At 53.7% G+C, this 15,410-nt stretch overlaps 1 protein-coding gene across 4 annotated transcripts in view; it reads left to right on the top strand.

Annotated features, from left to right (window-relative positions):
- Positions 1–813: 813 nt before the first annotated feature.
- MAEA (macrophage erythroblast attacher, E3 ubiquitin ligase) overlaps positions 814–15,410 on the top strand; it is a 31,322-nt gene continuing 16,725 nt past the window's right edge. For all 4 annotated transcript variants that reach the window (XM_060107237.1, XM_060107231.1, XM_060107226.1 and 1 more), the window contains exon 1: positions 814–919. In XM_060107237.1, the coding sequence (XP_059963220.1) occupies positions 851–919 (69 nt within the window). In that variant the 5' untranslated portion in view covers positions 814–850. The remainder of the gene's footprint in view (positions 920–15,410) is intronic.

The following is a 15,410-nucleotide window of genomic DNA, read 5'->3' as shown; positions in this document are numbered from 1 at the left end:
CGACAGTGGCTTTCTTGTGTCACCTTAGGTGATTTTTTCAATGCTCAACTTTTCTTTTAAAAATCGTTTCAGAAATGAGTGTGAGATGTGGCTTAATTTGAAAGTCTTCTCTTAACTAGTGAAACCTAATTTAATTTCTATTTTTAAAAGGAATAAAAGGGAATAAGAATGTGAAGTGGTTGAAAGGAAACTAGAGTCGGTGCGGATGCCAGGGATGCTGGATGCTCTCCCCGCACCGGGTCCTTGTTACACTGTGGGAGCCTCTTTCCTTAACCAGTTCAGTTCTCCTCCTCCCCAGCGGGAACCTGCGGCTCCGTGTCAGGCTCCAGACGCATTCCTCTGCGGAGAGGGGCCCATGGAAAGTAGCCGGCTGACAGGCACCTGTGGCCTGCAGAGATTCTGGCCACGACTACCACGCGGGGTCACTGCAAGGAGGGGTCCTAATCAGGAGGGAGGGGTCACTGCCTCCAGGGGCCGCCCCACGCGAGCCCAGTCACCCCCATAGCCGCGCTCCTCGCAGAACCCCGGCCCTCGACCCCCGGGGGAGCTCTGGGAAGGCAGCACTGGGGCTAGTGCAGCAAGCGAGCGACGGGTGGAGAGAAGCCGCCCCGCCCCGCCTCAAGTTCAAGGGGAGACCACGCCCAGCCATGCTTCCCTCTGATTGGCTGAACGAGAGAAAGGCCGGCGATGACTGGGTGGAGCGGACGCCTCTCGGCGCCCATTCTCCGCCACGGGGCGGGGGCGGACGTGATTGGTGCAGGCATCGGCCCGCCCCGCCCCGTGACGTCACTACCCGGCGTGCCGCGCGCCGCGCTTCCGCTCCGCCCGCTAATGTTTTGGCCGGTCCAAGATGGCGGTGCAAGAGTCCGCCGCTCAGCTCTCCATGACCCTGAAGGTGCAGGAGTACCCGACCCTCAAGGTGGGGTTTGCGGCCGGGGAACGCCCGCGCCTGGCCGGGCGGCCTCTGGGGGGAGGGGGAGGGGCGGGGCGAAGGCCGGTGCGCGGCATGGGGCGCCGGGCGGAGGCCGGGGGTCTGGGGGCCGGACTTCCCCGGGGCCGGGGGTCTCGGGGCTGGGCTCCCCGGGGGCCGGAGTCTGGCGGCCGGGCTCCCCAGGGGCTGGGGGCCCGCCTCTCTGGGGTCCGGGGCTGGCGGCCGGGCTCCCCGGGGGTAGGGGACCTGAGGGCCGGGCGGGTGTGGCGTGTGGCTATCCATGCTCCCGCCTGCCTTCGTGACAGGGCGGGGAGCGCGTCTGCCTGGCGCCCCGCTTCTCCCTCCGGAGCCCGATTGTGGCCCCTTCGTCCTATAATACCGTGAACTGCATCAGCGACAGTCCTGGTCGTAGACAGGCTGGTGACTTTGGAGGCTGGGGTCTCAGGGCTGTGGGGTCGCGGGCGCCCAGCCAGAGTGCCCACCGTGACTGGCGGTTGGTGTCCAGCTATCCTCCCGGAAGCTCGTGTCAGACGGTGTTGATGGATGGCTTCCAGCCTCTAATTAGGGAACCTGTGAGGAGAGACCTCACGACCCAATGGGAACCCATTTGCGGGGCGTCACCAAACCTGAAATACAGCCTTTGCCACTCGGTCGCCAGTTGGGTGACCTTGGATGGTCACTGAGGCACGTCGACTTACGCTGGGATGAAATCGGTGTTCCCGGGAGAGGGGTCGGTGCTAGTTCTTGCCTAGTTAGTGGAGGATTCAATGGTGATTGACTACAGTGAAGCACCTGGGAATAAATTCCTTCAACGCTCAAGGTTATAACATTCCCAGGAGAGCTGCGGCCGAGCCTACGTGCGTCTGAATTCCTTTCCCGGGGGCCACGTCGTATCTCTCCTCCCGGAGGACCCAGCATCCCTGTCCACGTCAGTGGTGACAGAGGGTGGGTGCGGTGTGGCCAGGTTGCTGTGAGCTCTGTGTTCACTTCCTGGGAGACCTCGGGAGGGTCCTCAACGCCTCTGAGGTTGTTTACTCCTGTCAGACGAGCGCGCCTGGGTGGGCTCAGGGTGAAGAGAGGGCTCTGGCTGTGGGAAGGTAGCTGAAGGGAAGGCAGGGAAGTGCTGCTGGCCTGAGCCAGATGCCTGTTTGCTGGACCGCAGGTGTAGGGCGTGCTGTTTTGACACTCCGCTCCCGCAAGACCCTGCGGCTCATAGGCCACGATTCTCTGCTGCCCCAGGCACCCGACCAAAACAAAGGGGCGTGAGTGGGAACCGCTGACTGTGAGCTTTGGTCTCAGCCCCTGCCAGGCCTGCCGCTTGACGGACAGACAAGAAGGTTCAGAGATGAAAACTGTGGTGGTGAATGTGGGGAACACCAGACAGGCAGGATCCCTCCTGCGAGTCCTCCTCTCTCGTTTCATAATCGTGAACAGAGTCTGAGTTGCAGACTTATCAAACAGGCTTTGATTAATGTAGTTAGGCAGATACTCCTAGAGGTAAAGGATTTTGTTTTTGTTTTTGTTTTTTGTTTTGGCTGCATTGGGTCTTCGTTGCTGCGCGTGGGCTTTCTCTAGTTGCAGCGAGTGGGGGCTACTCTTTATTGCGGTGGCTTCTCTTGTTGCACAGCACAGGCTCCAGGCACGCGGGCTCAGTAGTTGCAGCTCGCAGGCTCAGTAGTTGTGGCTCATGGACTTAGTTGCTCTGCAGCATGTGGGATCTTCCCGGACCAGGGCTCGAACCCGTGTCCCCTGGGTTGGCAGGCGGATTCTTAACCACTGCATCACCAGGGAAGTCCCAAGAAATATTATAGTATCATTTCAAGTGAGCTTGCCAAATAAAGACATTTTACTTCTTTTCTGGAATGATTTTAAAAAGTAGAATTTTTGCAAGGTACTCTCTCCGTTTTCCTTCACAGATTATTTAGATCCCACAGGATAATTCCTCTGTTCTCTTGACACGTGTGTCACTGCTGAGTTAACATTTTTATCAGGAGTAATTCCTACTGGATAATGAGGAAGTTTCACCAGGAACATGGGAAGAGCTGTTGGCTCTGTGAGCTGTGCTCTTCATGGTCTGGAGGGAGTCCAGAGGCAGGGGGTGTGGGGAGAGGGGGCGGGGGGACAGGGCCGGGGGCAGGGGGTGAGGGCTGAGGGTGGGCGTTCTGGAAGGCGTAGGTTGTGCTTCTCTAGTCTGAAGGCAGCTTCTCCTGCAGGGTAGCAGGGACGAGCATGCAGCCGGCAAGTCCCCTTCACACAGGATGGGGACTCCTCCCTGTTGGAGGGCTGGGCAGCCTCGTCACAGCCTCAGGGCTGGTAAGCTCTTCTGCTCTTCTCTCCTGGCAGAGTGGCCAGAGGGTGGAGCGGCCCTCAGCTGCGGCTCCCGGTGCGCTCTGACTGGGCCTTCTCCTCCCGGAGCCCCTGCTCCCCCCGGGGCGGGGCGGGATGGGGACTGGCCCAAGCCTGTGGACGTTTGGATGCGTCTTGGCGACGGGAGCTGTAGGATGCTGAGCAGCAGCCCCGGCCTCGGCCCCCAGATGCTAGGAGCACGCCTCTGGTGCCTCTAGCTTTGCCGCTTGTCCTGGGCCCGGGGCGCAGGTGGTCCCCATGAGAACCACTGGTCTGCACCTTGCTGTGGGGAACTCGTTCTTACCGCACCGGGCGTGTCCAGGCGCCTTGTGCTCCGGCCCTAGCTGGCACCTTTCCCTGCAGTGTGTTGGGTTGTGGGTCGTGCCCCTCAGGCCTCAGGGAAGGAGAAGTGGAAACTCGAGTGCATGACCCACCATCGTCAACCAGAAACCCTGTTCTAAGTATGTTTTTAGAAGTTTTTTCTCATTATAAAAGCAATTTGTGTTTATTCTCCAAATTACTTTGCTAATTATCCCATTAGTTTTTGGAGTTTTTACTTCTGTTTTTTTCCTTTGGACAGCTGAAGGAAAATCATATTTTGGAGGCCTTCTTTTCACCGTCCAAATCAGGTGGGAGTTCGCTCAGCCCAGGGGAGGGACCTGGCATTGTAGCTGGAAACCTGCTTTGGACCCTGACTCCTCCCCCTGAGCTCACCTGGGCCCACCTCTGGGAGCCTCATCCTGGCTCCCCAGCCCCTCTCCCAGCTGTCCCCTCCTCGTCACATGTGACAGGCTGGGAGTGTGGCCGTTGCTCCCAGCTGGGCCTGGAGGCAGATTCTCCTGTGTCTTTAAAAAAATCTGCTGCTTTTAATGTGGTGACGGTCTTGTAGACCAAGTACTGCCCTGCAATTTCAAATCCTGGCTTTGTACTTGTAGAGAGTTTGTGTGCCAGTTACATGCTAAAAGTTATAACTTTCAGTGCGGTTTTACAAACTTGGTCTCAGCTGGGCTTGGGGGATCACGTGTTCTCAAGTTTGAGAAACGCTGGTAGCATAAAGTGTTTGGGCTTTTGAGACAAGTATCTGATTATGCTGTGTCCCAGGTGGTGGCCGTGGCTGGGGCCTAACCTCTTTTTACTTTAGGTTTTGTGATTTCCCGAGTGAGCCAGTCCCTCCCTCAGACGCTGGCCATCTCTGGTCCGCAGCTGCATGCATCATGATTGCCTTCTTCTCAGGCTTCAACCTCATCACACCTTCAGGGCAGTGTTTGTTCTCAGCTGAAAGAGCCCGCACGTGGCCTTGGCTTCCAGAGCCCCACACACCCAGAGCTCGGCTGCATGCCCCTCTCTGAAGTGTGTGCCTGCCCCGCGCGTCCTCCTGGCTTCGCGCTCCCCTCTCTCTCACCGTCGCTGGAGGGATGTTTGACCACACAAAGGCAACCTGGTGGCGTGTCCTGTCCTTGCATCCTCTGCGCCGGGCCCTCCCAGAGAGACGTGGGTTGACGTGAGGGGTCCCTGCTCGCTGCTTGTGTTTTTAAGTATTGTTAGTGTTTTAAACAGATTTTAAGTCTGGAAAAGAAAGGACTTTCTAATCTCCATTTCTCTGTAAGGGGTGGGCTGTTGGAGCCGGCGCTGACCCCCAGCCCTGGGCGGGTGGTGGCAGAGCTGGTGGGGGAGCCGTGTGGCTGCCACACGCGCCTCGGGCCCCTGGCTTCCGGCCGGGTCTGTAACAACCATGATCACTGAGCACGTGACAACTGCGCTCTTGGAACTCTCAGAACAAACCCAGGAGAGGGGGTCCCCGATGGTGCACGGCAGCGGGGCGGCCTGATGGAGAGACGGGTGAGGCCCCGTCCTGGTCACACGCTTGGTGGCAGGAGGCATTAAACGAGGGACACAGGGTTTCAGCGCACTGGTTCGGGGGTGGCCAGGGAGGCGTGTTTCGGGGAGGAGCCATGTGGGCTGAGTTTTAAGTCTTGGCAACCCTGACACGGAAGGCTCACGCTCCCACTGGAGCAAGGCAGCTTGGACGTCCCCAGAGCCCTGCAAAGAGGGCAGGGGCCACTGAGTGCCCAGCTGGCAACACGGGCCGGGGGGGCGGGGCGGGAAGATGGGCCGGGAAGAGGCCTCAGGCAGGCTGAGGTGGGATGTTTGATGCTGACCTGAACCTGGCCAAACAGTTTCCGCCGGGGTAACAGTTGGTTATTTTCAGGTGTACGTTTTTTACAACCTTTTGAAAACTAGAATTATTCACTGTTTCGATCACTACTAACCAATAGTTAACAACTAAATATTGCTGAGTAGTTTGATAACTGGACTAGCACGCAGAATGTGGCCGAGGGGAGGAAACCCCCAGCTGGGTCGATGGCCTCACTGTCCACAGAGCCAGCCTTCCCCTGCCACCACATGCAGCCCCTGGGGCCTGGCCTCGTCCCCTTTCCCATCATGACAGCGGCCTCCCTGCCCTGCCCCATCTGAGCCAGACCTCCCCCGGCTCCCCGCCCCATCCTGTGTCCCTCCCAGGTCTCTGCACATGGGAGCCGGCATCCTAGCGCTCCACCAGCTGGCTGGGCCAGGGCACTGCTGATGTGTCGTTGCCCATGTGGCCCCAGGCCACCGCCCTGAGCCGGATCCGGCCCTGTGGCCCCTGCGCTCTGGCCCTCGCCCTGGTGTTTTCTTTCTGGCTTCGGTCACCCTCTGGCGCTTTTTCTGTCAGATGCCCCCTTGGGACGCTGGTCCTCAGTGAGGGGCCGTGTCTGGGTGGTTGTTGCCCTCCCAGCGCCTGGAAGAGCTGGCCCGTGGGGGGCACTGGCGGTAGCTGTTGGCCGAGCGAGCGTCTCCTCTGTCTGGGGGGAAATCCCTTAAACATTCACATCCGGGTGTGGCAGCCTTCGGAGTTTCCTTTCTCACCCCCCCACCCCGGCCCGCACCCCTCTCTCCTTCCTTCACGGCTCAGCTGCTGGGGAGGAGTGTCTGCACCCTGCCCCTCTGTCCACTCATGGTGTGCATGCCGTGACCTTCTAGGTGACAACTGGACAGCACCCTCGGGGCACCCCCTTTGAGATGGCCACCTCCCGGTCTCATGAGCGGTCTCCAGGCTGGTTTTGCCCCATCACTCCCTGGCAGGCTTCTGGCCAGGGTCTCCAGGTGACCCCATGGTGCTGCCTGAGCCCCTGTCAGCGTCTGGTGCCCGCCCCCACCTCTTACCACGTGTGCCACAGGCTGCCCTTCCTTCCCGGCGTAGGGTCCCAGGTGGCTCCCGTGACGCCACCCACGCCTGGCTCCTCGCAGGCTCACAGCCGCCCCTCATCCTCCTTGTTGGGACTGCTCGCTGCCTTGGTGACCTTGTTTGAGGACCCCCGTGTGTACCGATGACTCCCAGCTGGATCCCCTCGCCAGCACCAGAGCCTTGGACCCGGGAGCCTGTCAGACGTCCCCTCTTGGGTCTGTAAGGTGTCTCAGCATGTGGAAGTCTGAACTCGTTGTCTTATCCAACTCCTCCGCAAACCCGCTCCCCCATCTTCCTGGTCTCAGTGGAGGACAGCGCTTCCATCCCATTTGGCTCAGGCTGGAACCTTGGAGCCAGCCTTGACCCCTCTGTTCTCAGAGCTCACATCCAGCCTGTCCTCACATCCTTTTCACTCTGCCACCGTGGCCTAAACCAGTCCCTCTCCGGGTTGTTGAAGGAGCCCCCAGCTGTCCCTAGCACTGCCCGTGCTTCTTCCTGGCAGCCTCCCGTCTTTCTCGGGGTAAAGTCCAAGGTTGTTAGAGTGGCCCTCCAGGGCCTCATAACTTGGCCCCCTCTTCCTTCTCCCCCACGACCTCCTCCCCCACGTCGTCCTCCTCCCCCTCCCCCTCCTCCCACCTCCTTGCCTCCCCCTCCCCCCGCCACCTCCTCCCCCTCCCCCACCTCCACTCCTTTGGACACTGAGCCACAGTGGCCTCCCCGCTGCTACAGAATGTGCCAGCATGGGGGGCCTCAGAGTCTTTGCTCTTGTTTACTTTGTCCAGAATCCTTTCCGCCAGATGTCAGTCTGGCTTATTCCCTCACCTTCCCCTGTCTCTGCTCAGGTATCACCTTCTCAGTGCGACCACCTTATTGAGACTGGGAGTCCCACCATCCCCTCTTCTGCTCTGTTTTTCTCCTTAGCTGCCACTGCCATTTGACTTAACTATGTTTTGCTTCTTTGTTTCTAACCACTGGGATTATAAGCTCTTTGGAGGGCATAGAAGAAATAACTCTTCAAATAACAGATGAATTATTAAATATTATTTTGGCAGTTCTATCCAAAGAAGATTGAAACAAGTAAATGTAACTATTAGAACGAATGAGACAGAATATGTTTATGTACCCAGAAACACAAGCAAACTAACCAGAAAATGACTGCAATTAATTAGAAAGGTCAACACAGTAACTGGGTACATGAAAAATAGACAAAAGTCAGTCACTTTTCTGCATCCCAGCAATAACCAGCAGAACATCTCCCGGGAAAATGCCAGGAAGAGTAAAACGTTAGGGTGACTGCAGCACACCAGCAGTGGGCGCCAGTGGAGGTGCCATGGCTGGCAGCAGCAGAGGGTGCTGGGTTTGTGTTTGAAGATGCTAACAGTAGCTGTAAAGATACCACCTGACTTCTCTGTGTGCTTGATCAGACCTTTCTTATTTATCATGAGGGAAGCTCCAAGAAGGGTGTCTCTGCTGGACACCAGGGTCTGGTATGAAACTGCGAAAGTAACAGCCTTGTTGCAGAATTGCTGGCTTTGGTTATGTGTTGTATGGAAAAGGTGAGACAGTGTTTCCCTGGTGTTATGCATACAGTCGGCACTGGTGCCTGCTCGGGCTCTGTGTGTCGTGTTTGGTCAGTGAGCCGTCCCGGGCCTGGAGACGCTCACGTGGAGGCCTGGTGCCAGGATGCCTTGTGTGCACGACGGCTAACTCAGCATTTGCAGCGTGTTCTGTTTTACCTGTACTGCCCTTGCTGAGATGGACCAGCGGCATGAAAAGATGCCTGTGAGTAACCAGCAGTCGCGGATGAGCGGACCCTGCCCCCAGGAGGGAGAATATGGAGGTGCTGACAGTGCCCTTCCCGCCTCCAGCTTTGTCAGCGCTCCATGGAGTGAAAAGTCCATCTCATCACATCCCCTTAGAGGTGGGCCAGCAACATGTCACTTTTCAAGAAGCCTATTTGAAAGAGGGGGTTTGAAGCACTCCTGCCCTTCGTGAGCCTCCCTCAGCTGTGTGCCGTGGCCAGGGAGGTCAGCCCAGGAGAGCGTGGAGCCACTGTGATTTGTGAGACTCCCGTGCCACATGCCGGAACACGAGGCACAGCTCTCCAGGCCAGGCAGGGGCGTCTGCTGCCATTCAGGGCTCAGTCCAACACTTTACAAGATGTTGTTAGCTTTGTGATAAATATTTAGAAACCTCTTCTGAGGTTTCTTAATTGTGAAAGATAGAAGGCCTCATGCCATTGGGGAAATACTTCCTTCCTGTGCTGGTAAAAATGGCTGAAAACATTATGAGAACAAACTAAAATGCATCTCTTTGTCAGCAAATACTGTGAGAAAACCCACAGCAAACACTGGAGAAGGTTTGAAGAAACACGTACCAAAGCAAATGGCACAGTGTGGGAAGGCTGCTGTGGAGCTGGATGAGAGTACAGATGTTTCATACAGGTCTCGATTAGGGTGTTTGCCAGATTCTGTTTCAGTTATGAAAACAGGAAGGATTACTTTTTGCGAGTCACTTTTTGCGAGTCACTGAAGGGGAAAGAGGTACTGGAGGAAACATAATTTAACATTCAACTAATTAAATGGAGAAATTCTATGATCTTAAAAGCTGGAGTGAAACAAATTACCAAGGAAACATTAAGTAGATTTGGTTAATACAAATTTAATTTTTTGGTATAACCAGATAAGATAAAACCAGAATTTAAAAGCAAGTAACATGGGCCTCCCTGGTGGCGCAGTGGTTGGGAGTCCGCCTGCCGATGCAGGGGACACGGGTTCGTGCCCCGATCCCGGAGGATCCCACATGCCGCGGAGCGGCTGGGCCCGCGAGCCATGGCCGCGGAGCCTGTGTGTCCGGAGCCTGTGCTCCGCAACGGGAGAGGCCACAGCAGTGAGAGGCCCGCGTACAGCAAAAAAAAAAAAAAAAAAAAAAAAGAAAGAAAAAAAAGCAAGTAACAAACCTTTAACAAATCCACTAAATGTGAACCATAAAAAGCTGGTTCAAATTGATGAGAAAGCTCCAATACCCTCTTCCTTGTTGAGTATTGGGTGAGGAATACAAACAGAAAATATGTAGAAGGAAAAATGTGTTGAGTTGAACCACATAAAATCACCCTTTTGTAAAAATGATGGCTGAATAGCGTATACCATGTAAAAAGATTAAAAAAAAAAAAAAACTTCCCATAAAGAAAAACCCCAGGACATGATGGCTTCACTGGTGAATTCTATTAAATGTTTAAAAAAGAGTTAACATTGCTCCCTCACAAACAGCCAGAAAATGGAAGTGGAAGGAAGTTTCCCAGCTTGTTCTGTGAGGTCAGTTCTACCCTGATACCAAAACCAGACAAACAATACCACAAGAAAACTACACATCAGTCCTTATGAATGAATATAGGTGCTAAAATCCTCAACAGCATGCCAGCAAACTGAATCTGACAACATATAAAAAGGATTATGTACCATGACTAAGTGGGATTTACCCCAGGAATGCAAGGTTGGTTCAACATGTAAAAGTCAATGCCATACTAATAGTATAAAGGACAAAAACCACATGATCACCTCAATAGACACAGATAAAAACACTTGACAAAATCCATCACCCTTTCATGATAAAAACACTCAACAAACTAGGAATAGGAGAGAACTTCCTCTACCTGATAAAGGGCATCTCTGAGAAAACCACAGCCGACATCATGCTTAGTGGTGAAACACCAAAAACTTTCCCCTAAGATCAGCAAAAAGACAAGGATGTCCACTCACCATTTCCATTCAGCATTGTCCTGGAGGTTCCAATTGGGCCATTTGGGCAAGAAAAATAAATAGCAGGCATTCAAATTGGAAAGGAATAAGTAAAACTCAATTTGCAGATGAAATCATCTTGTGTATGGAAAGTCCTAAGGAATACACACGTACACAACACACACACACACACACACACAAACCTGTTAGAACTAATAATCTGGTTCGGCAAGGTTGCAGGATACAAGATCAGTTTATATAATAGAAATAATTTGTATTTCTGTATCCTAGAAATGAACAGTGAAAAGGGAAATGAAGAAAAAAGTTTTATTTACAATAACACTGATAAATTGGATTTCATTAAAGGGAAGAAGCTTGTGTTTCAAAGGTATGCTGTTAAGAAAGTGAAAAGACTACTCACAACAGAAAATATTTGCAGTTTTTTTTTTTTTTTTTTTTTTTTTTTTTGTGGTATGCGGGCCTCTCACTGTTGTGGCCTCTCCCGTTGCGGAGCACAGGCTCCGGACGCGCAGGCTCAGCGGCCATGGCTCACGGTCCTAGCCGCTCCGCGGCATGTAGGATCTTCCCGGACCAGGGCACAAACCCGCATCGCCTGCATTGGCAGGCGGACTCTCAACCACTGTGCCACCTGGGAAGCCCTGCAGATCACTTTTGATAAGGATCTAGGATCCAGAATATGTAAAGAACTCTTACAGTTCAATAATATAAAGACAAATAACCAGATGTAAAAACAAGCAAATGGTTTGAGGAGACTCCTCTGAAGAAGAGATACAAATGGCTAATGAGCATAAGAGGAGATGCACGACATCATTCATCATTAGTGAAATAATGAAACCATGATGAGGCACTGCTTTTACCCATGGGAACGACTGTGATCAGAAAGATGGACAGTAACAAGTGTTGGATGAGGGTGTGGAGAAACTAAAGTCCTGATAGACTCTGAGGAATGTAAAATGGTGCAGCCACTGCGGAAAGCAGTCTGGTAGTTCTTCAGAAAGTTACACAGAGTTACCATATGGCCTAGCAGTTCCACTCCTAGATAATCTACCCAGGAGAAGTGAAAACATGCCCATACAAAAACCTGTGCAGGAATTTATAGGCTTATTATTCATAATAGATCCAAAGTGGAAGCAACTAAAATGTCCATCAACTTATGAGTGTATAAACAAATGTGGTATCACATAATGGAATACTATTCAGCCATAAAAAGGAATGAAGTACATGCTACATCATGGATGAGTCTTGGAAGCATTATGCTAAGTTTTAAAAAAAAGCCAGACACAAAAGGCCACAGAATGTATGATTCCATTGATACGAAATGTCCAGAATAGGCAGGTCCATTCAAGTAGACAGTAGATTAGTGGCTGGTTGCCTGGCTATGGGGAGTAATTCTGTAGGCAGCAGGTTTCTTTTTGGGGTGATGAAAATGTTCTGGAAGTAGATGATGCTGATGGTTGCACAACCTTGTGATGATACTAAACACCACTAAGTTGTATACTTGAATTAAAAGGGTGAATTTTATAGTATCTGAATTATACCTCAATTAGAAATTGGTAAAATAAAAAGTGATGCAGGAGGACTTCCCTGGTGGCACAGTGCTTAAGAATCCGCCTGTCAATGCAGGGGACACGGGTTCGAGCCCTGGTCTGGGAATATCCCACATGCCACGGAGCAACTAAGCTTGTGTGCCACAACTACTGAGCCTGCACTCCAGAGCCTGCGAGCCACAGCTACTGAAGCCCATGTGCCTAGAGCCCGTGCTCCGCAACAAGAGAAGCCACCTCAGTGAGAAGCCTGCGCACCGCCACAAAGAGTAGCCCCCGCTCGCCGCAACTAGAGAAAGCCCACACGCAGAAACGAAGACCCAATGCAGCCAAAAATAACTTACAAAAGAGGGGGGTGGTTTAAAAAAAAAGTGGTGCAGCTTACCTTAAATTATCTTTCAAAGGGCGAAAGTTTTAGTTTTGGTAAAGACTAATTTACTGATTCCTCTTTTACAGTTAGTGCATTCTGTATACCTGCAAGAAATCTTTGCCTATTTCAAGGTTGTGAAGATTTTCTTCTATGTTTACGTCGAGGATTTTTACAGTTTCAGCTTTTATGTTTAGGTCTGTGGTCCATGTCAAGGGAATATGTGCAGATTGTATGAGGCACAGGTTGAGGTTTGTCCTTTTCCCACGTGGGGTCCAGTCCCGGCACCTCTGTTGCGGAGACAGCCTGTCTTCTCTGCCCTGAATTACCCTGTCTCTTTGGTTGGCCACACGGACTGTGCACGTGGGTCCACCCCCCGGGTCTCCCACCCTCCTTGGTCTCCGTTCCGTCCTGGACCAGTGCTTTGAATCAGGCACCATTGCCCGTATGTCACCAAAATCATTCAGGATATTTTTTTATCCAGGTAGAAAACAAATGAACCATCTCCATCATTTCTAAGTGTCTAGCAGTGCTGTATCACGCTCAGATCTCTAGGACTCTCTAAGTCAGCTTGGGCCACTCTGACAGAACGCCCCACAGCACACACTGTTCCTTCGGGTCCTGGAGGTGGAGTCCCAGAGTAGGGGCCGGCACCCCCAGGCACAGCTGCTTCCTGTTCCCCCTGGGAGCGTCCCGAGGTGTGCGCTGCTCTCCTCGTGGTTGTGACTGGCGTTTCCCCGAGTGTTAGTGGTGCTGAGCGCCTCCCACACGTGTTGGGGCCGCGTCTCTCTTCTTCGGAGAAATGTCAGTTCAAGTCCATGGCCCATTTCTCAGTTGGGTTGTCTCTCTGTCATGGAGCTGTCGGGGTTCCTTATGAAGCCTGGATAGTAACCCTTATCAGGTGTGTGTTTTGCAAACGTCTCTTCCCGTTCTGTTGCACTCTGATGATTGTTTCCTTTGCTTTGCAGAAGTTTTAAAGTTTAGTGTAGTCCCATTTGTTACCCTTGTTTTTATTGCCTGTTAGGAATGTATTTTTTCTCTTGGTCTGGCTCTTTGTTGGTTTCCCACCTCACTGACATTTCTCATGTCTCTGTGATTTTGTTGTCTCACTGAGGACTGTCTGAGTAATTTTCCTCCCAGAAGGGGTTTGGCTGCTAAGGGGTTTGGAGCCTTGCCTATCAGAAAGCATCTCAATTTTGCCTCGTTCTCAGTGATACTTTGGCATGGTTTAGAGTCTTCAGCATTTCTGAAATTCCACCCCTTCTTTTGGCAAAAGCCCCTTGGGAAGGAGCCTGTGGAGCTGTTGGTGACAGAACAGCAGGGGACAGTTGGGGAAAGGCGGGAGAGGCAAGGCCTGGGCGGCCCAGTGTCCCCAGGAAGGACAATGATTCCAGGTGCTCGTGCAGGGGGGTGGGTGGCCGAGCTCAGGGTGGGCGGCATGGGCAGCAGAGGGTGGGACCCGAAAGCTCAGCCCTGCAGAGCGCGTGGCCCAGCTGGCGTGGCCCCCGAGCATGTGGGCCGGTGGTCTGGGGCGTGGGAGAATGGCCAGGGCCAGGAGAGGCGTGGGGCTGGTGCAGGTGCAGGGGAGGCCTCTGGGGGACGGGAGTGTCCGGAGCCGTCAGGGGCTTGGGTGGGGCGGGGTGTGGGCCACGTGCGGGGGTGGCACCCTCGCTGCCACCACCACCACCGGCCGGGCTGTGCCATGGTTCCATTCCCGCACCGTGGACGTATGCCAGATCCTGAGTCGGCTTCTTTCCTCGGAAGAGAAATAAGTAAGCTTGACTATTACCTTACAGTATAAATTGTTGGGACTGGATCCTAACGGTAGACTGAGGATGAATGTGAGAGCATCACCGGCATCTTTTTTGGGTAAGAGTTAAAAGTCGGATCCCCAGCCCACGGAGCTTTCTTTGGAATCACCCTGCCTCGGTGACGTGCACGGGTGTACCGGTGTGTGCCCAGCCTGTGCAGGCTCTCTGGCCCGGGACAGGGACCCGCGGACTCCTGGCCCATGATCGCACCTGTGCCTGTGCAGGCATGTGACTCTTTTCTCCTGTGTCATGGTTGTTGTGATTATATTTATTGGAATAGAATTTTAACGTCTGGATGTGATAATAAAAAACAACTTAGGAGCTTTTGTTTGTTGTGCATCATGGGATTTGTTCAACTTGTTTTCTAGTAATTCCACTTTGTTTTCTTTTATGAATTCATCGGTCCAGCTCAGATTACAAATACACAATGTGTTCACGCAGACGGCCTGCGGGACCCAGGCAGGCTGCCTCCGCTCCTGGCCCCGGGTCCTGAGGGCACAGCCGGTGACCCACTTCCCAGTCGTTCTGGAACTGAGTGCTCACTCTTTCAAGCAGTAAAATTAACGCCTACACTCACTTGGGTTTAACAAACAGCTTGGAAGGGAGTTTGCGGTCATCAGTGACACCCCACCAGCCCCGACTCAGCCCACTGCGGGTGTCTCTCCCTGTCTGCGCACCATGGAGGCTGCCTGGGGAGGGTCGTCGGGTCAGGACGGTGGCGATGGGGGGCAAACCGAAGGCAGCTGAGTACCCTGGGGCATCTTCCCCGGTGCCGGTGTCACACAATCTTGGGGTTGCTCTACGTGCCGCTCCCATTGCAGAGACCCATCCCCCCCAGTCCTGGTCGTGGAGACCACGGGTGGTGGTTGAAGGCTGGGTTGTGCCTCCACCCTCCAGAAATCCCATCCTGTGGCAGGACACACCCTCCACAGGAGCTGGGGGGATCCTTCACCACACGTGGTTTGCTGTCTGCCATGAGCCTGGCACCGTGTTGGGTGCTGTACGCAGTGGTCACTTTCTGACCAAGTGGACACCGCAGGAGCCCCTCCGTTTTTTCTTACAGGAAGTACTGAGTCCAGAGGAGGCGGCCAGTGTTGGGGGTGGACCACAGAGACCAGTCCGGTGGCCCATGCAGGGGGACCCACGCCACCCACCAGCAGCAGGTGGCCCCGAACATCCTTGTGAGGCCGTCTCCCGTATCCTGCTGGGCTTGGTCTCTTAGCTCGGTTGTGCTTTGATAGCCACCCCACAGCAGGTCATCAGCGAGCCCGAGTCCCAGCGGGCTGACCACCCCTTGCCGAGCCCACCCCGTCACACATGGCAGATGTGGCTCGGCTCGTGGCATTCTGCCCCTCAGACTACTGATGAGACCCAAGGCGTGAACAGGCATGTTTACGCACTGCTGAATGGGAGTGGTAGTTGACGGC

Source organism: Mesoplodon densirostris, chromosome 1, assembly GCF_025265405.1.
Source record: "Mesoplodon densirostris isolate mMesDen1 chromosome 1, mMesDen1 primary haplotype, whole genome shotgun sequence".
Lineage (NCBI taxonomy): Eukaryota > Metazoa > Chordata > Mammalia > Artiodactyla > Ziphiidae > Mesoplodon > Mesoplodon densirostris.
The sequence above is the reverse complement of the archived record's forward strand: the minus strand, read 5'-3'. Positions and strand labels throughout refer to the sequence as shown.